This window comes from Drosophila sulfurigaster, chromosome 2R (assembly GCF_023558435.1).
Source record: "Drosophila sulfurigaster albostrigata strain 15112-1811.04 chromosome 2R, ASM2355843v2, whole genome shotgun sequence".
NCBI classification, from domain to species: Eukaryota; Metazoa; Arthropoda; class Insecta; order Diptera; family Drosophilidae; genus Drosophila; species Drosophila sulfurigaster.
Window position 1 is genome coordinate 28,402,486 of NC_084882.1, and position 22,953 is coordinate 28,425,438.

Consider the following 22,953-nt stretch of genomic DNA (forward strand, 5'->3'; position numbering starts at 1 on the left):
GCATTTACTGTAGTTTTAGCATTTATTATTTCTTTTCTTTTTTTTGTTCTGCTGTTAGCGCTTTTTTTAGCTTTGCCTTTGGCCATTTCCTGTCGCCCAAAAACGTTGAGTGGAAATTCATTTCCCATGCGCACGACAAAGCCATGTCTGGGGTCTCTCTTTTCTTCTTTTGGTTTTTGCATTTTCACTTTGTCCCAAACGAAAACTAAACAAACAAATAATGAAAAAAGAAGAAAAAAAAAAACATAGAGGCGAAGGCCTTGCATTGATAATTAAGCAGGGACAGCAGCAGCAGCAAAGGTGAATTGTCGACCTCGAAAAGCGGCTAACTGAGTGCTCTATGGCATCAGCTTTGCAGTTGTATTTATAGCTTGAGTTTAACTTGAATTGCTTTGAAGATTTAATTGAGGATAAAATCACAAAAAGTAGCGAGTGAACTGTCGAAGAGACGATATTAATATCTTCTATAAGTTGAGAAGATATTAATACCATAAGAAGAAAAGATTTTAATTCTAGAAGTTAATAAGATATTAATACTATAAGTTGAGAAGGTTTTAAAACTATAAGTTAAGAACATATTTATACTATAAGTTGATAAGATATTAATATTATAAGTTGAGAAGATATTAAGCTAAGAGGTTTTAATAATACCTATAAGTTTTGGAAATAATTATACTATAAGTTGAGAAGATTTTAATACTATAAGTTGAAAACATAATAAGATCATAATTAGGTTTCAATACTATAAGTTGAGAATATATTAATAGCATAAGTTGAGAAGGGTTCAATACTATAAGTTAAGAAAATATTTATACTATTTGTTATAAAAGATATTAATACAATAAGCTAAGAAGATATAAATACTATACGCTGAGGGAGTTTTAATACTAAAATTTGTGAAAATATAATATTTATACTATAAGTCGAAAATATTTTTATGCTATAAGATTGTTAATAAATGTTGTTCGAACGTGAATTAAAAGAGATTAAGATTTCATCAAAAATTGACTAGAATTTAGAGCCAACTAAATAAGAAAGTTTTTTATATAAAAGTAATATTTTTAGCTGAATTGTTGGGTCTTCAAATTGTATAACAATTACTCTTAATTTAATTGTCAGATTCATCATAAATTAGGAATATAATTCACTGAATTTTCGAGTATTCATATAGCACAACAGTTGCTTAAACATTATTAGTTTTAATCCCCTTTAGTGTGTTTGGTTTTCGGTGTTGCTTTTATTAAATATTGCCATGGGCCATTTAACTTGTGGCGTGTGACGAATTTTCAAATTATTTGTTTTGGCCACTGGCTATAAATTTGAGCTGTTTTCGTGTTGGGCCATTTTAGTTTAGTCGTCGTGTTTTAGCTCTCTTGCATATTTGACAAATGCAAAACAAACTGAAAAAAAACCAAACGTTAAACACTACAACAAAAAAAAAATAAAGGATAAGCTAAAGCAGGCCAGTTCAACATCTAAAACGGAGCAACGACAAATTTATGATAATTTACAAATGAACAAAAAAAAAAGAAAAAAAACTGGAAATGAGTAGAAAATGTCTCTCGTATTCGTTGACGATTCCCTGGGACCATGGAATGAAATGACATTTTAGTACATCGTCTATTATTGCCTCGAAACATGCTCTTTTGTTGTTTCGTCGACAACATTCTCATGGCCCCCGCAGGCGGCACGCCTTCTACCTTTACTCCCCTTCCTCCCTTCTCTCTCCCTCATCGTCGTCTGACTGTTTGTCGGAAAATTATGACCGCCAGCATATTGCAAATTATATTTAATTAACGTTGCATTTCGAGTACAAGTTTTCAACTTCTTTTGTTACTCTCTATGTGCTCGCCTTTTTTATTTTTGCTGTATTTGTTTTGTTCTTTTTTTGTGCTTTTTTTTTGCAAACGAAATCCAATTGCATTTTTAATTAGATGGCCATTGGTTTTTGTGGCCCACGTTTTGTGTTTTGACCAGATATCATTTAGCCAATTCAGAATATTCATAGCCAAACAGCCAAGCTGCTTTGTGTTGCATGCCATGCAAATGAAAGCACTTGCCATGCAACATGATTTTGCATGTGAACACCCCAAATAAATCTATCAATAAATAGCCAACTGAATAAGTGCTTCAAAAACAGTTGTATGCATAAGTAAATATTTTGTTTGTGTAGCCGATTAAATTTGATGGGGAAAATGAAGACACTTTGTGTAGGTGTAAAGTTTGCTTATAAATAAATTTGTGAATTTTGTACTTAACTTTTTTTGAGGGTTGAATAAGGAATGGAGTAAGATGTGAATTTTTTATTTAAGGTTTTCTTTAATTTATAGATTTCTTCAATAAATGAAATATAGAGTTCATTTGTGAATTTTGTATAAGTGGATTTTTTGACACTTAGACTTCAATAAATAAATCTATTAGTTTTGTATTTAAGAGTTTTTAAGGCTTTCATAATTAATCAATAAACAAAGTTATCAGTTAATCTGTGAATTTTGTATTTAAATTAGAATTTGATGATTTACTTGGCATTTATATATAATATAGAGAGTTTATTGAACCGACTTTTAAGTTAGAAGTTGATAGAATCGAAATGAACTTATAAATTTTGTATTCAATACTTGTTTTAATAGTATTTTTCAATAAATACATTTGTTGATTTGTTTTTTTTTTTGTAATAACGAAGCGATTAGCCTTCAGGCTACTCAACAAATAAAATATAGAGCTAATCTATGAAATTTGTTTTTACAATTTATTAAATGCGTCATATTCTTCAATATATTTATTGAGTTAATTGTACTTACTTTTCACATATTTGTACTAACTTAAAGCTTGAGCTCTATGCGATAGAGAAGCATTTTGAAGTATTTGCGCATAAATAAAATTGTAAATGAATAGGTTACAAATTTTTTAAATAAATACAAAATAGAGTGAATCTGGGATTTTTAGCTTTAAGATTTTTTTGAGAATATAATAAATTTCAGTAAATAAAATATGGATTTATTTGAGCTCATATTTTAGGTGTTTAGAATTTAGAAGCCGTATTCTAGGCGATAGAGATATATTTGGGAAATTATTGCTGCATCATTTGAGTTTTTAGTTTATGTTCCTCTCAAGTCTGGCGGACGTCATTAGGCCAGAGTGCTAGACTCGTTTGTCACGACGACTTCAAAGTTTTTTTCTAACTTGGTTTTACATCTGAAAAACCAAATATGGCCTTCGCTTGACTTCCATAAATTTTGGCTGACTTTTAAACAATTCAAAGCGATAGCAAGTAGAACAAAAAACCGAGAAGCGAACTGCTACAGAAAAAAAAACGTTGGCAAAGGAAGAAGCTTGCTGCACATATTTTAGCCAACTTTTAAAATATGTTGCCATTTGCCAATTGGCCAGGTAGAGAGCAGCATGCAACAGGCAACTGTGGTCAAGAACTGCAAGAACTTCAAGCGGCAGCTGCCCGCTTAGACATTGATGGCCATGCCACAAGTCGAAGCCAACTCGGACTCGAACTCGAACTCGGCAAAACGAAAACGGATAAAAAAGTGGTTTTCTATATATTTTTCTAAAATCAAAATGTCTAGTTTTTTGTGTTCATCAACGGCTTGCTGGCTGGCTGGCTTGCTTTGGCCAAAGTTGTCGCCGGCTTTTTTTGTTGTTGCTGTTGCGCTGTCAGCCAAGCAAAGTTAGCTAGCCAATGTCATTAACTTGGCCAAGCTGCAGCAGCAACAGCAGCAGCAACTTCAGCACGCTGACATGGCAACATGAAGCGATTTGAGCATTAATGTTCAGGCCAGTTGCGAGTCTTTTTTTTTTAGTTTTTGTGCTACAAACAACTGAAACTACTGTTTTGCTGCTTCTAATTTTGTCAAAGTGCAAAAAAGTGCGTGTGCAATTATAAAATGCATTTCATTGCAGATGCTGCGATGCAATGACTTTGATTTTGTGTCGTCGCCAAATTGCCAAGCAAAAGGAAGAGGTTCATTAAAAGAGTATTTCAGCGCTGATTTTGCCACACATTTTTTGATTGCCCCCCGAAGCAGAAGCCGAAGCTGAAGCTGAAGAAGCGGCGGCAACTCAAAACATGTTGCAGCAAGGCTTCATCATCATCGTGATCGTTATGATCATTACCCCTAGAGGTCTGTGTCTATGATTGCTGTCAGATTTGTTGGTAAGACATTGAACTTCTTGACTGCGTTTGTGTCTTCCAAATATTTTTCGCAATAACTTTACACGACGACGACGACGACTGATTGACACTCAGGAAATGTCCAGCTGAATTGATAGGCTTTTATGCGTTTGTTGCTGTTGCTTTGCCGCCGTTTTAAGTGTTAGACAAAATGCAAAATTTACATATTTGTCCATTCGACAATTAGAATTCATAGACATGTGCCGACTTTAACTTAACAACAACAACACCAACAACAACAACGACTTCAACGACAACAACTTTATCGTCATCGCTGGTTGTCGCTTTGCTATTTAGCTGTGACAAGGTTCATTGACGCGTCCCACAGAACAGGAATCAAAACGAAATAAGCCAAAAATAGCTAAATACATAATAAAAACCAGTTAAGAAAAAATGCAACAGCGCCCAATCGAAAGACAGAGACGGAACGCAGAGAGCTAGAGCGAGAGCGAGAGAGAAGCGCAGGAAGACTGACAACGCACACTCAAGAAATTTTCATAATTTTTGCATTTTATAGAACATTCGAAAATCACAAAAATATGCAGGCAACTAATGACTGACATCAGCTAGCTTAATACCCTGTATGGAAGTTGTTTAAAATGTTAACATTTGTTATATAATAAGGATATATATTAGCTTTAGTAATTAAAGTAAATTATTTAAAGAAAATATATAGTGAAATGGTTAATCAAAATCCTATTATTTAAAATTGTGATAGCTCTTTTTAAGATTAATCAATGAATAGTTTTTTTCTTAATTAAACAGAATTGCTGATTAATATAATGTTCATAATGTTATTTGGATTATCTTCCTTAAATATATATTTTCAATAGTTTTCTGTGATTGGTAATGTACATTTAAGAAAACTATTGGAAATATGTATATATTTAAGAAAGTTGATCCAAATAATATTATGAAAATCTGACACAACTCTAAATTATATTAATCGCCAATTATGTTTTTCTGTCCCCTGCTTCTTCCTTTCACAATTCAATAATCTAATCAAATTCATATTCCAATATCTTTTCTGCTATCAGCTGGTAATACCTTGTGCACAATTAGCATGCATGATTCTTATCGTCGTAGTTCTTCTGGCATCGGGTGCTGCCTTTTTTTGTCTTTTCAATTATCTGATCATACGCTAGTTAGAGGAAACCTGTATAAGCACCTGCGATAACTAGAGAAGAACCCCAGTAAACATAGCATTTAAGATTCTGCTCTCAACTCAACTTCGCAGATGAATCTTTCTGGCTTATAATTACTACTCCAACAGCCTGATTGGCAGCCTTTACTTTTAATTGTATTACTTAAGGCAAGAAGCAACAGCAGTGATTTCCTTTTTTGGGTTTGCCTTTTGTCTCTTCTTTTTGGATCGTTATTATCAGCATAATTCTGAATTGATTTAAATGCTTAAATGTTGTCTTTAAACGGAAGTTTGTTATTTATTTTAATGCATCCTACTTAAAGAAAACAAATCTCTGATAAAATTTACAAGGTTTTTGCAATAATAAAATGAAATGATATAAATAATACTAAACAATACTACATAATACTAAATAATACTAAACAATACTATATAATACTAAGTGATACTAGATAAAACAGAATAAATGTTAAATAATACTAAATAAATACCAAATTTTATTATTATGTTAACATTTTCCATCCTCTAAAGGATGGAAGTTCAACACTCTGAAACATTTGAGTAATTTTTGTGCCAAGTTTCCTTCCCACTTTTAAAAAGAAACTCAATTTTAGGTCATGCCATTTCATAATGCATTTTTAATCGAAAATTATAGTAGTTATTATTTTTTTTTTATCAAATTACTAGATTTAACTAGCTGCTCAAAAGTTGTGTCTCTACTTTTAAATGTTTAATCAATTTTATATACTCCTTGTTTCTGATTCCAATCAATTATCATTTTAACAGTCTATACTTTTCAATAAAAAGTCAATTTTATATTTCCACTTTTTTCTAGTTACAATCTATTATCATTGTTCGTATTGAATCCTCTTTTAAATGTCGAATTATTGTTTCCACTTTAACTAGACTCAATTCATTATCATATTTGCTCTGTATAAATCCTTTATTAATATTCGTATTATTGTTTCCACTCTAACTAGTTCAAATCCATTATTCATCCATGATTCTCTTCTAGAATCCTTTTCATTAACCAATATACCCATTAGTTGGCTTTCGAAGGGCATTAATCGTCGCTTTGGTGCATTGGCCGCCTTCAAGGCTATTGTAAAGTATTTTTGTTTCGTTTCGTTGTTGTTGTTGTTTTGTTGCTGTTGTTGTTGTGTTCATCATGTTACAAGTTTTTAGCCAAGGGCCCAAATCTGTGCGCTAAATGAGTGTGTGCAGCTGAGTGTGTGTGTGTGTGTTTGAGTGTGTGTAGATTGGTGTGTGGTCTAGGCTAATTAGCCGCTAGCCTGGTCCATTGAAAGTGCATTTGATGCTGGCACACATTCCATTCAATTTCATTGATGTAATCGTTGCAGCTCGTTGCAACGTTCGTTCATTCATGCCGAGCTCCCCAAGCTCTTTCCCCCCTCTCTCTCTTTTCTTTCATTGGCCAGGTCCATTCTGTGGTGTTGTGCTGCTCGGTAGCTGCTCGCGCATTTGGCTACTTCAGTTGCCAAGTTGCCAGTTTGGGACACACCTTCTGCAACGCCACGCTAATCACGAGCAGCAGCAGCAGAAGCAGAAGCAGAAGCAGAAGAAGGCAGCGCCGGCAGGCGCGTGGATAAATCAAAATGCTGGCTGGCTGGCTGGTGAGACGTGAGTGAGGCACAGGCACACACAGTCATTGCCAAGACAGAGCATAATCCGCGGCAAAAGAGCTAAAGCCAAAGAGGCAAAGAAAGTGCCGCGCACATGGGACTCGAGACTTGCCTCTTTGGCTGCCTCCCTGACTGACTTCCCTGCCTCACTCACTCACTTCTCTTGCTGGCTGGCTGGCTGCCTTGGCTGATCCTCGTGCCTAAGACAAACGCAAACGTTGCTGCCTCTTTAGTCGTATCTTTCACTTTGATTGTGGGTCTGTGAGTCTGAGACTGAGTCTGTGGCTCGTGTGGCTCGTGTTATGTGTTGTTAGTGTTTAGCCTTAGTCGTTTACCTTGCGGCTGCAACGTGCAGCAGTTGTTTTTTCTGCTTCGTTTTTTTTGTAGTTGTTGTGTAGTAGTTGTTGTTGGCACTTGGCTACTGTTTGTTTACACATGTATCTATAACTCAATCAGCATCAGGCAAACATCATTTGGGGCACATGACCCACACAACATAACACACACTACGCACATGAACTTGCCACAGCGCGTTGCAAGGAATGCGCCAATGACAAACACGCCACAAAAAAAAAAGCGAATAAGAAAAGCAGACAATGTCCATAGTTGTGCGTAAGTTCTAATGAAAACCTAATTACAAAATCAGCCAATACTCTCAAGACTCGCACATAATTAAGGCGCACACTTGGCGTCGTCGTCTGTCCCAGCTTCGAGCTTCAAGCTTGCAACTCCAACTCGAGTCACATTGCCTCCAGCAATGTCTTCTCCATGAAAAACGCATTTAAAAGCCACATTAATGACGAAGTCAACGTCGGTTGGCCAACCACTTTGGTAAAATAGGAAATTGCTTGCTGCTTTCGTTTGAGCATTTGGCTGCTTCTTCATCTTTTTTTTTCGTCCATCTCCAGACGAGATCAACGCCAGTTGTCCACAATCTTTCTGTGCTGTGTGTTGTTGTGTTCTTGTTGTTGCTGTTTTCTCGTCCACATTCACACAAAAACGGCGTCGCTGCCACTGCGCAGCGTTTTCAGCATTTTTAGTTAATTTACCAGGAAAAACATTTGAAATTCTTAAAAAAGTAGCATCAACTAGTTCTAGGGAAGAAGCGAAGAAGAGGAGGAGGAAAATCGCAGCGTTTTGCTGCTGCTTCTGCTGCATTTAAGGGGCTGTAGCACGCCCACTTATACTCTATTATCAGGCAAGTTTATCGCTTGAAATGCCATTACAAATATTTTCGCCGAAGACTTCTTCGCTTTAAACAAGTGACAGACTGCCAAGGATGAATGATTGGATTGAATTGGATTTCGTTTCGTGTAGAGTTTAAGGTTCAGTAAATAAAACTAATTGGGATTGCAAAATTGACTTAGAAATTGGAATTGAGGCTGGAAATATCTTGAATGTTTTTTGCGTTTATTTACTTAAAAAAGTTATAGATACTAATGCATTTGAAATACTAACTGAATATAATATTCCAAATTAAATGAATTGAGGTCTTTGGTTTGTTGATTTATTAATGCTTCAAAGAATAACTTTTATTTTACTTTAATATTACTAATGCTTCAAAAAATAGTTGTAATATAATACGATGTTAGCTACTCAGGCTCATCTATTGGAATCCTTATTGCAAGGATAATTCGTTAAGGATAATTCGTTATTTCAATAAAAATTATATTAATAATATTATACGATGTGCAAATATATTAACTGTGATTTAGTTAAGTTTTGAATGCAGCTTATTTGTAAAAATATTATAGTCTAACACATACAAAATATAAAATTAATAATTAGTGATTCTTTTATGGATTCAGTGAGGTAAATTTTAAGTTCTCCAAGCTTCGTTTCCTTTAGACATAATTCAAAAAACTTACTCACATTTTAAAGTGCGATGCAGAAATAAATTCAAGCTAACTTAAGATTAATTATAAAATTTACTTATTATTTTTTAAACGGACAGATTGTAAATGAAAGAAGAGAAAAAAGTTATGGAAAGTTTTATTAATTACATTTAATCGTTTTTCCATCAAACTATTTTTAATTACTGACATCTTAAAGAGCATGCACTCTTCTCTGTTTTAATCTTAAGTTTTCTCTGTTTTCCACTTTGGTTTATGTCGCCGCCACCGTCGCGTCGCGACGCACTGTCGCTGTCACTGTCTCAGCTATTGGCTTCCCGCTCTTTCGTTGCCCCAACCTCTGCTTCTGCTTCTGTTGCTGCTGCTGCATAGACTAAAAATCGCATTCGATCATTTATGGGATTTTATTTGGCGCGTCAGCAAATGTTGCTAAGCAATTTATTTATGACATTTTTTGCTAGCCAATGCAACAGGCCGCTTGCAGCCTCTGTTGCAAAAAGATTCGTGCAGCAATTTCTGTGCTGCACGCGAGCACAAGTGGGAGAGAGAGAGATGAAGAGGGAGGAGGGAGGAGTTGCAGCAGCAGCAGATGAAGACGACAGACGACAGACGCATTGAAATAGTTACAAAGTCAAAGCCAAGTTCCATATTCATCAGCTGCAACACTCTTCATTCTTGGTGTTGCTTGTTGTTCGTTTTGCTTGTTGTTCGTTTGGCTTGTCTTGTAATTTTTCGTTTTTGTTTGTATTCCTCCCGTTGTTGTTGTCGTTGTTGTTGTTGTCGTTTTTCTATCGAAACCCAAACTGGATTTGAGTCTTAAATGATTCGCTGCGCTCTCAGTGGACAAGAAGACGCTGCCAAGTTACAATTGCAATTGCTGTTGATTTTACCATTGCATTTTAATTAAGTGCATTTTAATGAGGCATCCATTGCGCCATTCCTACAACAGTTGTTCCTCGATCTTATTATTAACGCATTTTTAACTCTGGGAAGCTCGCATTGATAATGCAACAACGTTTTGTCCCTAACTTCTGTACTTTTTTGTATTTTTTTTTGTTGCCCGTATCTCTAATTAATCAAAACATTAGCTAATGTTTAAGCTTATTTAAATTAGTCTTCACGTTTGTGGTCTTTACGTAAATTGTGGTTTACCACACACACACACAACAGCAACAACAAAACAAACTGAAATGTAAATAGGAAAAAAAAAAAAAAAATACAGAGCAGTGTGCAAATAAAATGCCAGCAAAATTGTCAGTCTAATTTGATTTGACTGTCAGCATCTATATAGTACACACTTATTTGCGACCCTCCATAGAGGAGGAGGAAGAGTTGTGCAGCAAAGGATAATGGCTGCAAGAGAGTGCTGTTTGAGTTTATTTTGCCACCCAAGGCTCAAAGGTTGAGACAACTGGCTATATCAGTTAAGAGATGTTATTTGCGGCACATAAATTGGATTTACTTTGTAATTAAGAGAGTAGATTAATGTGGCAACTAATGATGCTGACAATGAAAAGACCAGTGCTAATATTGAATTAAAATTAATTATGAAAATTATTATCTGTAATAAAGTATTTTAAAATATGTAGTTTTATGTGAAATTTATGCCAAAAGATAACGTTTTTTTTATGAAATAAAGAAGTTTCTAATGTTAGTATTAATGCATTTTTGAATGACAATGTATGTGTTTAATAATGCTCAAAAATAAGTTGAATGCTAGGTCTGTAATAAAGTATTATACAATATTTAGTTTTATGTGAAATTTATGCCAAAAGATATAGTTTTTTTTATGAAATAATGAAATTTATAATATTAGCATTAATGCCCAAATATTCATTATTTTTGTTGTTGTTGAAATAATCCATTATTGAATGTCAATTTAAATGATTAACAATGCTCAACAAAAAGTTGAATGTATGAAAAGTATTTTTTCGAGCGTTTAAACAACTCTCAAGTAAGTTAATGAAATAATGTGTTTTTTTAATGGTAGTATAAATGTTAAAATAATTTTCAAATATATAGTATTTATTAGTCAAAATGTGATTCTAATTATGAAAATAAGTAAGTAAGCCAAGTCTAAAATAAAGCCTAAAATAATGATTACAAATCTTTTTCTTTTTGTAAAAATAATGTATTTTGTAATTTAATTCATTCAAATAAAAATTGAAAACTAAACATGAATTGATGATCACAATATGATGATAATAATGTATTTTCTAATGATTGTATTAATGTTAAATAATTGTCAAAATATAAGATAAATTGTTAGTCTCAAGTAATGTTTTTTTTGTCAAAGTAATATATTTTCTAATGCTAGTATTAATGTTAAAATTATGATCAATAACACTTTTTTTTAAATGAAATAAAATATTATCTACTGTTAGTATTATTGCTTTATTATTATTAATCCTAACACAAAGATAAATGTTAATACTACTAATGACATTGCAGCTCATGCCACAAGTCAACTAGTCCTTATGCTTTTACCTTGCTGCACATTCATCAACATTTTTGTTGCGTACATTTTTTCATTTTTCAAATTGCGTAATTTCCATTAGTTTGCTGCTTTTGCTGTCCAGAAAATTAAGAGCTGCCAGCCTGGTCCCCCTTCCCCCATTTCCCCTTTCCGCCTGCTCCACCCACTTAGAAGGTCCAGTTAGCAAATGCAAATGCAAAGTGCGTAGCTGGCAGGATACGCATATGAATGGTGGAGGAGGAGGAGAAGGAGGAGGAGGAGGAGGATGGCAGGACGACCCTTGCTTGCAGGCTGCAGCTTGTTGTAGTAAATGTATTTGTGTGGTTTTCAATTTTCCCTATTTTTTTTTAGCCCCATATATGTATGTTTTTTTTTTTGTTGTATTTTATGCGCAAATAATTGTGAATCTCTTCGTTCGTTCGTTCGTTCGCATTTTTCGCTAGCTGCAGTCAGGTTATTGTTTGGTTTGGCTTGGTTTGGTTTGGTTTGGTATTTTATTTTTTATTTTTAATTAAAAGCGGAAGTAAATGCTGCTGGGCCAAATGCGATGGGGATGGCCTAACTCTGACTGACTGTTTGTTGCTTCGTTGGTTGGTTGGTTCGTTGGTTGTTTGGTTGACTTGTCAAGTGCATGCGTGAGTCTGTCATTTGAGTATGTGAGTGTATGCGAGTGTGTGTGCACACTTTGGCCATATTGTAGTGTTTTGCTAACAATGCAATTTTCAGCGCATTGTTGCCGCTACTGCGGCTGCTGCACAACTCCCTTTTGACGGACGCACATCAAATCAAATCCTCAGCAGCAGCAGCAACAAATTCAGACAGTCGCCGCAGCCTGATGATGAAATGTCAAATGCGTTCCCATTCTCAAAGCCCATGTAAACACTGTGTGTCGGATACGGATATGGCTGATATACTGACAAGTCCTGACTGCCTGACTGCGTTGCTCTGCTTAGAGATGCGTCCCGCTGCCACGCACAAACTAAACCAAACTCAACAAACAATAAAAACATGGCAACAATTCAAAACTGAAGAGTTTTTCAAATAACGAAAAAAAACAGCGGAAAGCGGAGGCAGAGCGCTACAAAAAAAAAAGGAAAAAAAAATCGAGAAAATTAAAACAAAACAAACACAAACGCATTGGAACGCATCATCCTCGCTGGCAGCATCCTCATCATCATCATCCTTTGGCTCCCTCTCTCTCTCTCTTTCTCTTTTTCTCTGTGTGTGTGCCACGCATGAGGAGATTTTGGTTTGGCTTTTGATTGACGAACTTGGGCTTGGGCTTTGGATTGTTGTCGCTGCTTGTTGTTACTGGACTCGGTGCCTTTGCTTTTGCCTCTGCTCGCTGCTCAACGATCCGCTTTTCACTCAAACTCATCAACGTCAACGACGCATTCAAATCGTTTTGATGGACTGCCGCAGAACATCCACCCGCCTCTCTCTCTCTCTCTCTATGTTGCCGAGCCTTTATGCTTATCCCAGCTTCAGTTTCCGCACGCAGTGCATCCTGGCAAAAAAAAAAGAATGAGAAAAAACAAATCCAGCTGTAGAATATTTGTATTTTACGCAATTTTTACTGGTACAAACGTGTGTGTGTGTGTGTGTGTGCCCGTTTCTGTTGCTTGTTGGCTGATTTGCAAACCGATTTGCTACATTGTTCATGTCAGTCAGCGGCTTTGTTTATTATCATCATCAGCATGAGCATCATACTCGTCTCTTACTCTCTGCCAATGATGTTTGCCCTGTTATTGTCTTTCCTTCTTTTTTTTTTGCACTGATTTGCAAGTTAGTGCGACAATTATTGTGGCATTAAAAAAGCATTTTGTTTCGAAAACTCATTGCACTAATGAAACGCAGCCGAAAGAACAATGAAATGAGGATTAGGCGGCAAATATTTTAAGTGAAAAGCGCACATTTCATTTATTACGTATACGCAGTGTCGTGCACAGGCCATTGTTCATGAATACACTTCTAACTTGAGCGCCAACAAGCCGCATAAATCGCTCAACAATTTCCACTGCAACGCCTTTGCTCACACTTAATTTGCCATAAAATATGCTGGGACAAGCAACAGCAGCAGCAACAGCAACAGCAACAGCAACGAGCACAACAACAGCCTGCAGCTGATGCTGTTGCTGTTGCTGAAATGAAACCTCATCTCGTTGTCGCAATTAAATTAGCAGGCATCAAGTTGCAGACGGGGGCCAACGAGAGAAGGAGAGGAAAGGAGCTTTCATGGCAACCATAAACTGTTGCCAAAAAGTTTTAAGCTGCAGTTGCTGAGTTCCTCCTCCTCTCACTCTCTCTCTCTCTCTTGGTTCTTAAACGAGAGAATCTGTTTTCACACCGCAAAGTTTTTGCCAACTTTTGGTCGTGTTTGCTTTTTTGGCAGATTTCCTCACATAATCTGGCATGTAAATGATATACCCGCAAAAGTTGGGCATACTTTGAGAGCACTTGTTGCCGCCTCGACAACTTGTTGGATTTGTGCTAAACAACATAAAATGAAGAAGTGTTTTGATCGCTCATTGTGGTTTGTTTTTGGGTTCCAAGTTCTTAGCAACAGCAACAGCAACAGCTGCTCTACAAATAGAGCGCAAGACAATTGAAAGGTTTCGTTTTGGAATGTGAAGCCCAATGAGTTCCACTTGATCTTGGCGTTGAGAAGCATAAACACAAAAAAAAAATAGTTCAACAAAAAATGCTGCGTAGTAAAATCAAATTCGGGTTTCTTCCACGAAACTCATAAATAATTTGAAAGAAACTCAGCCTAGCTTTGGAAATTTTAACTTGTTCACGTCGCGTCGCTATTGTCTGGCAGCTTAACAATAATGCTTAATAATAATAATAATCGATATCGATGATATTTCATTATTGTGATGATAAATGCACTGCCATTTAAGTGATCAAAAGATTCAGCGATTGCTTTTTGTTAGCCCCTTTTGTGTTTGTGTCTCTCTCTCGTTGTGTGCTTATCTCTCTCTCTCTCTCCGTCTCTGTCGCTGCTCACTCTTCTATGCATAATAAATCTAGCGAAGCAAAGCGTACGCGCTTTAATAACCCAAGCAACGCGGAGGTGCTCATCAGTTGCAGTTAAAAAGTAAACCGGCAAGCATCAAGCAAGAGGATGATACACTCATTAAGGCCGCACATCGTTTTGGCCTTGTTGCTGTGTGTGTTGTGTATTGATATTTGTGTAGCGGATGCTGCCTCACCTGCTGCCCCAGCTGCTGTGATTGAACCCAGCTTGTACAGTCCCGAGGATAATGTACAAATATTAAACAACGATACGCTGGAAGAGCACCTCTACAATTCCAGCACTTGCAATTTTGTGCAGTTCATCAACTATTTTTGCGGCGATTGTCGTCGCTATGCGCACACATTCAAGCAAATCGCATGGCGTCTCTACGACTGGCGTCGCCTGCTCACCGTCTCTGTGGTCGATTGTGCCCAGGAGCGCAATGTGCAGATCTGTCGCGATTATAACATACGACAGACGCCAACGTTACGCCTCTTTCCACCGCACTTTCAGCGCAACGAGCAGCAAATTGGCTTCGATGTCGATCCGCATGAACCCGCCGCAATTTACACCAAGCTCGCTGAGTATATGGCGCAAATTAAGTATACGCCGGAGCTGCCCAACTTCGAACCCATCACTGCCACAGATAATCAATTGACACTGCAAAAATCTGTTGACTATTGCAATACTATATCGTATATTGTGCTTGTCTATCAACCAGTTGGCACAACAATTGGTCGAGACTTGATATTCGAGTTGCTTCGTTGGCCAATTGTTGCCGTGCGACAGCTCGACGATCAGCTGTTGTTCACCAACTTTGGTCTGGAGCCAAGCGCTAAGCTGGCTCTCATCGACTGCGGAGGCAATGCGCTGGCCTTGCAGCCAGTAGCGGATACCACGGAGGCTTATGTGGCAAGTGTGACCAAGTATTTGCAGACTGTTGGTCACATGGCGGAGCCGCAACTTGTCACAACGCCAGCGCCAAATGTGACCAAGTTTTCGCTGGACGGTGAGCAGGCAGCGATCATCTCAACTGTGCTGCATGGACAACCGAAAGTTTATCGCGCCGATCTGGAGCAGGCAATTGACAAGTTGTTGCACATTGAGTTGCCCAAGGTGCAAGTGTTTAAGGGCGAGAATATGCTGGCCTTGCAACAGCTGCTGAAGGTGTTGCGACTGTTTAATCCCTTGAATGCCAGCGGCAAACAGCTGATTAATCGTCTCTCCGACTTTGTTAACTCCATCGATGCGAGTGGCGAACTGAGCGGCGTCGCCTTCCAGATGCAAGTCGAGAATCATGAACGCAAGCTGCCCAAAGTCTTCAAGTCGAAACGTTATGTGGGCTGCATTGCATCGGGTCCTTTTCTGCGTGGTTTCACCTGCTCGCTGTGGACATTGTTTCACTATCTGACCGTGGAGTCGGCCAAGTCAACGGACTTGCCACCTGGCGCCGTCTTGGCTACCATTCATGGCTTTGCAAAGCATTTCTTTGGCTGCGGCGATTGTGTTCAGCATTTCATGGGCATGGCTGAGAGACGAAAACTCTTCGAGGTCAAAAACGCGGATGAGCAAATACTTTGGTTGTGGGAAGCGCACAACGAAGTGAATGAACGCATCGCTGGCGATTCTACCGAAGATCCCAAGTTCCCAAAGCTCCAATATCCCAGTCAGGAGCTGTGCGAGAAGTGCCACAACCCAACTTGGAATCGAAAGGAGGTTTTAGAGTTTCTGAAGAGCGTTTATGACAAGAAGAACTTGAGCAGCTACGGACTGCCAACGCCCATGGGTTATGATTGATAGATAGTTAGTAATGTGTTAAAATAAATATAAGTCTTAATAAAGCTATTTTTAAACAAGTTTATTGTACAAATGCCTTATAATTGAGGAGAGGCAGAGGTGGGATTGTTGAGAAATGACAATAAAAAATAAGCTACAAGTCATTTAACAAGTTTACTAATAATATAATTGAGCAAAGAGTGATTCAGATATGATAAAAATAGCAATGAATAGAGACAATAATTAAAGGTGTGTATTCACGAGTTGAAATTGAGTTAGAAGAAATAAAGAAAAAATGAGTATATTAGTATTTATTTATTGTAAAAGTTGAGATATAATTAAAAAATAAAACTAGCACTATTACTATAACATATTATAGTATTTATTTCAATTTAGTATTTTAGTATTATTATTAGTAGCTGTAGTATGAGATGTATTTTAGTATTTTGCATAATTTAGTATTTTAGAATTTATTTGAATTTAGTATTTCATTATTATTAGATGTATTTTGGTATTTTGCATAATTTAGCATGTCAGTATTTATTTGAATTTAGTATTATTATTAGATGTATTTTGGTATTTTACATAATTTAGCATGTTAGTATTTATTTGAATTTAGTATTTTAGTATTATTATTAGTAGCTGTAGTATTAGTTGTATCTTAGTATTTTGAATAATTTAGCATGTTAGTATTTATTTGAATTTAGTATTTTATTATAAGTATTAGTAGTACTAGGATTTTAGTATTTAGTTGAGTTTAGTAGTTTTGTAATGTTGTTAGTATTATTAGTATAAAAAGATTGAAATGAATTCAGCTTTAAACTTTGAAATATAATATTATTACTCATTCATAACAATATAAATAAATAGATTTAAACTATAAAACACGAATCATTCATTTACTGAGAAGAAAGCTATAGCTGAGCAATATTAAAAAGTATTTCTAGTATTTAATTAGTACTAATATAACACATTAATACCATTTATGACACTGTTATTCACCTATTAGTGATGGGGAATATGAGCAGAATTCCTTTATAAGAATAGAGAATACTTCTAAAATATAAATATACGTACATACAACGTAATAACGTCTTTGCGTTCGATCGACAAAAAAAATGCCATAACTAATAATACATTTGCGAAACTATTAAAACATTTATCGTTCTAATGTTTGTCAACTGTCAATTGCTAATTGTGCGAAATTACTAAATTAAACGTTTGAATCAAATTAAATGTCGGTCTATCTACAGTTCAAAAGCTCTAAAGCTATGTACGCACCTGTCGTGGCTGGCAAGTCGCTTATGCAACGTGAAACGAAAGGTGGCCAATGGAGGGGGTTGGACGGACAGGTTGTGGGTTGATTGCGTAATGGCACATCAATTATTAATAGAACATTTTTGCAAAATATCTACGCACTAATTTGCGTAAAGTAATCGATGTGGTGGAAAAATTTTCACGCATGCACACATGGGGTGACTTGGAACGCTAAGTTGCAACACAGAGAACGGGAGAGAGAGAGGGAGTGAGAGGGAGGGGTAAACGAGTTGGGGCATGCTTTTGCTTTTGGGGCATGGCAGCGGCCTTTTGCGGTAGCTAAAAATTACCAAGTACTCACACCTCGGGGCAGCTGGTGTTGCGTAAATTGGCGACCCAAAGCATTTACCTGCATACATCTATATAATGTAAAATTCATTATATATAATAAGTGTGTGTGTGTGTGTGTGTATAAATATAAAAGAAGGCAGCTCCTACTTTGGTTGTGGTTGGTGTTTATTGATATTTTTCGCACTCACACTTACTCGAAAAAGTGTTGCATAAGCGTGCGGGCAAAATGGCGGACGCCTTATGCGTGAAACTTTTCTACGCAACTGTACGCAATGCGTTTTTTTGTGTGCGAAGCTTTCCTGAGGCCGTAAATTTTGAGCCAAGGCAACCGGAAGCCGGAAACCAGCGCCCATTTGTAGCCACGCACTTTATCTAGCCAAAATATCTGCATGCGTTGCGGTGCGTAAAATTTATCTAGTCGAAATGTTGCTAAGCCACACACACAAAACATTTCTTTAATAGCAAACGGATATTGTGGCTTTTGCCATATGAATTCAAAAGAAAGATAGCAAGAAGTTCCTTTTGCTGTCCAGGAAGTTCGCTAATTGGGCGCCCCGCTTTGCATTTTGCCATGCCAGAGACTGAGTTGAAGATTTTTCGTGTTGGCATTGGGAATTTGCATAAAACGTGGAAACGTAATTGCCTTGGCGCTTCGACTTTGAGAGCTGAGTTGATTTTTCTTCATTTTTCCATTATCCCAGTGCATTAACCAAAAAACAATAACCCGGACAGAATAATGCACAAATTATTGTTTAGGCATTTAAATTAAAAATGAATATAAAAACATGAAAAATGAATACAAATGCTGCAGCGAGTGAGCACTGTTATAATTATGTAAAAACAGTCTAAAGATTGACTTGACTTCTATGCACACACACTCACACTCACACACACACACTTACACACACACACTTACACACACACACATTGCGCCAGAAGCGCATGCGAAGCAAACATAAATTTGCAAAACAGAACGCTGAGAAGGTTGTGGAGGGGAGCGAGGGAGGGATGGAGGCTAAGCATTGCCAGTGAAAGAGAGTGCAAAATAACAACCTGGTAATTATCAATAGCTGAGTTGGCAACATTGTCTGTCTTGACTGCGTCCGCCTCATGGAATCGCCCCCCGCCTGCAGCCTCCGAGCGCCCTTAGCCCATCATCCGAAACGAGAACACACGCAAAAAAATGTAAAGTGGAAGAAAAATTTCGTGGCACTTGCTGATGAAATGCTTCAGCTTCAGACTACTTCTGTTGGTGCTACACCCGCCTCCACCACGCTTGCCTCCTTAACCCTAAAAGCAAAGCCAAAGCCAGGCCAAACTTTTGCATTTTTCATATATATACAGCTACAATTAAGAGCAGCGCTTAGAATCTCATGGAGGTTGCTCAAATACCCTAGAAAAGGCTGGGAACAGAATTTATAGGTTTATTTTTTAAAAGAAAACTACTCCAAAATAACAAAATTGGTCTGTATTTGGGTTTTTTTTTCTATAATTTAAAGTTCTTAACAGTTTTTAAATATGAAAATTTGAATATTCTTTATTGTTGACTTCTTTGTTAATCATTTATATGAAACCATTTTTTTAATACGATTTTTAAGTTGATTTTAATAATAGGCATTTTATAAATATTTGAAGTTTTTAATAATTTTGAATTGTAAAATATTTTATTTTCTTTAATTGCCATTCTCTGCTTTCTTGATTATGTCAACAAAACTAATTTCTTTTGAAACAGTAAATTTGAATTATTATCTTTATGTATTTCTTATACCCCATCAAAGCTTCTTTAGGCGTGCAGGGTAGAAATTTATGAAAAATGCTGTTGGATGCGTCTTGAAACCAGGGTTGCAGTGCTTATTTTATCTTAACACATTTTTACGGCTTTTCGTTTGTTTTTAATATTCCTTTTAGTAAAATTATTAGTACAATTAAATTTAAATATAAATGTGGGACATTAAAACTGAATTAACTGTTGATAAATTATTTGCGATGGAATTAATTTTGTATTAGAAGTGTGTATTGCAATAATAGTTATAATAAATTATTTTATTTTATACATTATTGAAATTCTTTCTTTCTTATAACATTTGGCCTTTTTTTTTGCCTTTTTTGCACAGTTTTATTTTTCTTAGATAATTTTGAAGACGACTTAATGAAAGCAAATTGTCTTTAGTTTTTCTAAACTTGTTTGTTGAAAAATAAACAGCTCAATATTTTGTTTTGTATATTTGTTTTTGCTATTATATTATTAATATTTTTCATAGAAAACTTATTCAAATTCATATTTCATAATAATTTCATTCGTATTATATTATATAATATGTGCAATATAATTAGTTTTATATAATTCAATATGCATTTGATAAATATTTAAACCTGACATTAGTAGAATTAATTATATTATAATGTGCGATTTGATTTATATTTAAAACAATTAAATGCAAATTGAACGTAATTAAATATTTCAAAACAAACCTATAATTCAATTTGATCTAATGAGTTGTGCTAATAATATTGTTAATTTAATTACCGTTTTATTTGCACACAACTTAACTAACGATTTATGTATATGAGAATATCGTTTTGTTGTTTGTTGTTTGTGTTCTGTTGTGTTGTGTTGTGTTTTTCAGCCCTATTAAGTTCATTATAATATAGTATGTTATGTTATAGCTAATGTAGGCACAACTAACGCAATTTGGCAACAATTTTTCTCAACAACAAAAAGTAATAATAAACAGTGCTGCTTCTTTTGCCAGCCTGGAGAGGCACAGAACATCCAACCAAACAATCCCACAATTTGCGGCAGCGCGCAATTAAAACAATTTAATTTTTGTACAAGTGCACTGGCAACACACACATACACACAGATACACACACATATACAGGCACACACGCACAACAAACTGAGGCCCAAAGTCAAAGCCAGAACCAACCCTGGAACGTGTGCCTTCAAATAATAATTTGCTTAGTTTATGAAGTTGATGTATGTCTGTGTCTGTGTATGTGTGTGTGTGTGTGCGTGTGAGTATCTATGAGTGTGTGCTACATAAACAGTACATTCAGTTGTTGTTATTTATTTTTTTTTGTGTAATTTTTTTTTTTTAGTTGTTGCGCACAATTTACTCACTCGGTTGCATTTTAACATATTTCGTTTGTTACGTTTTCTACTCGAAGGCGGCCTCTTCGATTGTTGTTGTTATTTTTTCAGTTGGCTGCCGTGTTGTTTCTGCCGCTGCTGCTGCCTCTTCTAGTTCTCTAGCCTTACCTCAAGTTTAATTTGTTTGTAGCAACAGCAACAGCAGCCTCTGTTGTGAATTTCATGTGCATCTGCCGCTGTAACTTTTGCCTCTTGGCTCGCTTTTTTTTTGCGCGCTCGCTCTCTCTCTCTCTCGAAAAATATTTGTGCACGCAAAAAATGTTAATTACCCCAAGACCGAAGTCGCAAGGGGGCAGGCAACAAAAAAGCGAACCATCAATGTGCGGCTGGAGAGCTGGGGCATTAAAATATTTAGGTTGCTCGCTGGCTGGCTGCCTTCTTGACTTCTTGCCAACTTCCCAGGCCATGGCCCAGACTTGGAGGCTCACACCCAGGCTGCTTGCTACTCGCTGCATGCTGCATGCTGCACGCTGCACGTTAATGCAACTGCAACTGTAACAAATTGCAATGTCGCACATCTGTCTTGGATGGCGTTTGGTTTTGCCTAAAAAAAAAACAAGCCCGAAGTCGACACCAAGTTCACTTTGGCCCCGGCCCTTGATGTGCCTGAGCTCATATTTATTTTTGCCATCGTTTTTGTGGCTCAAACGAAAAAAAACGTAGAAATTGTCGCTGTTGTTGTAGTAGTTGTTGTACTAGTTGTTGTTGTTGTAGCCGCATTGCCAATTACCGGCCGACCGGGAACCCTAGCAATTTGGTCATATCCGGCCCCCTGGCTGCTGCTTCTGCTTCTTTTGCTACTTTTGCTACTTTTGCTGCTGCGCTGCTGTTTTGGCCCCGCGTCGAGCCACAAATCTGGTTTTTCCTTTACGCTTGTTAACAACAAATTTGCTGTGTTCTGTGATATTTTTCGTTTGCTTTTCGCATTACACTTTTTCCTGTTTTTGGCCCTGCCTCAACACAATATCAATTTTCTTCTATTTTTCGCGCCATCGTCTTCAACTCGCTCCCAATTAATTGGGCTGGCTGCGAGTTTAATTTTAGCCACAAATTGTTCAATTTAACTAAATATTTGTAATGGAAAATTGTGATTACAGTGCAATTGTTGCAGTTAGTTGGCCCCTTTGGTGTCCTGTTTTGGCCACAAAACACAAAAGACACCTTGGCCAAGTTTGTGCGTCAGTCATTAGCAGACACAAGACTTTTTATACCCGTTGCCCATTGGGTAGAAGGGTATTATAACTTTGTGCCGGCAGGAAATATATGTAACAGGCAGAAGAAAGCATCGCCGACTCTATAAATTATATATATTGTTGAACAGCGTCAACAGCCAAGAGAATATTTTCATGTCTGTCTGTCCGTCTGTCCGTCCGTTCTTATGAACACCTACATCTCAGAAACTATAAGAGATAGGGATATAGGGATTTTTCGACAGCACTTGTAATGTTTGCACGCAGATCAAGTATGTTTCAAAATTTTGGCACGCCCACTCCCGCCCCTACAAATCATAAAAATCGTGTAACAAGCGTAATTTTGAACACAGACTCTCGAAGTTTGGTAAAGCCAATTATAACTAATTAAAGAAAAAGCAAGTTACGCCTATTGCTATGCGGTCTGAGCTGCTTTGGCTGACAACCTGACCTCAAATGTATATTTCGAATGTAGAACTTCATAAATATACCAAACATACCCTTCAGTAGATTGTAGTATGTAAAGTATTCTTTAATAAATATTAAGAATAATACTGCACTGTTACACTTTTATTCAAAATGGATAGCGGGTGTCTCACAATCGAGCAAACGATCTTACTTGATAGTATTTTTGAGGTATATTAATTTAGTATACTTTAAAATTATTACCGCACTGTTTTGCTTTTATTAAAAACAACTATCGGGTATTTCACAGTCGAACACACTTGCTTTCTTTCTTATTTGTTTGTTGTTGTTGCTGTTTATATTGTAACTAATGAATATGGAACTTGACTTTGAGTTGAAGTCTTGACCATGTCTTCGTTGTGGTTGTTGTTGTTGCTGTTGTTGTTAGCTATTACAAGTTTGTGCCTCATTGCGCTTTTGGACGCGTCATGCGGCCAGTTTT

General features: G+C 36.5%; 1 protein-coding gene across 1 annotated transcript; it reads left to right on the forward strand.

Moving 5' to 3' along the window:
- The first annotated feature begins 14,366 nt into the window (after positions 1-14,366).
- LOC133838085 (sulfhydryl oxidase 1) lies at positions 14,367-16,174 on the forward strand. Its single transcript, XM_062269047.1, has one exon. It carries the CDS (start codon positions 14,427-14,429, stop codon positions 16,113-16,115), a length of 1,689 nt encoding a protein of 562 aa, XP_062125031.1. The 5' UTR covers positions 14,367-14,426; the 3' UTR covers positions 16,116-16,174.
- The last annotated feature ends 6,779 nt before the right edge of the window (positions 16,175-22,953 follow it).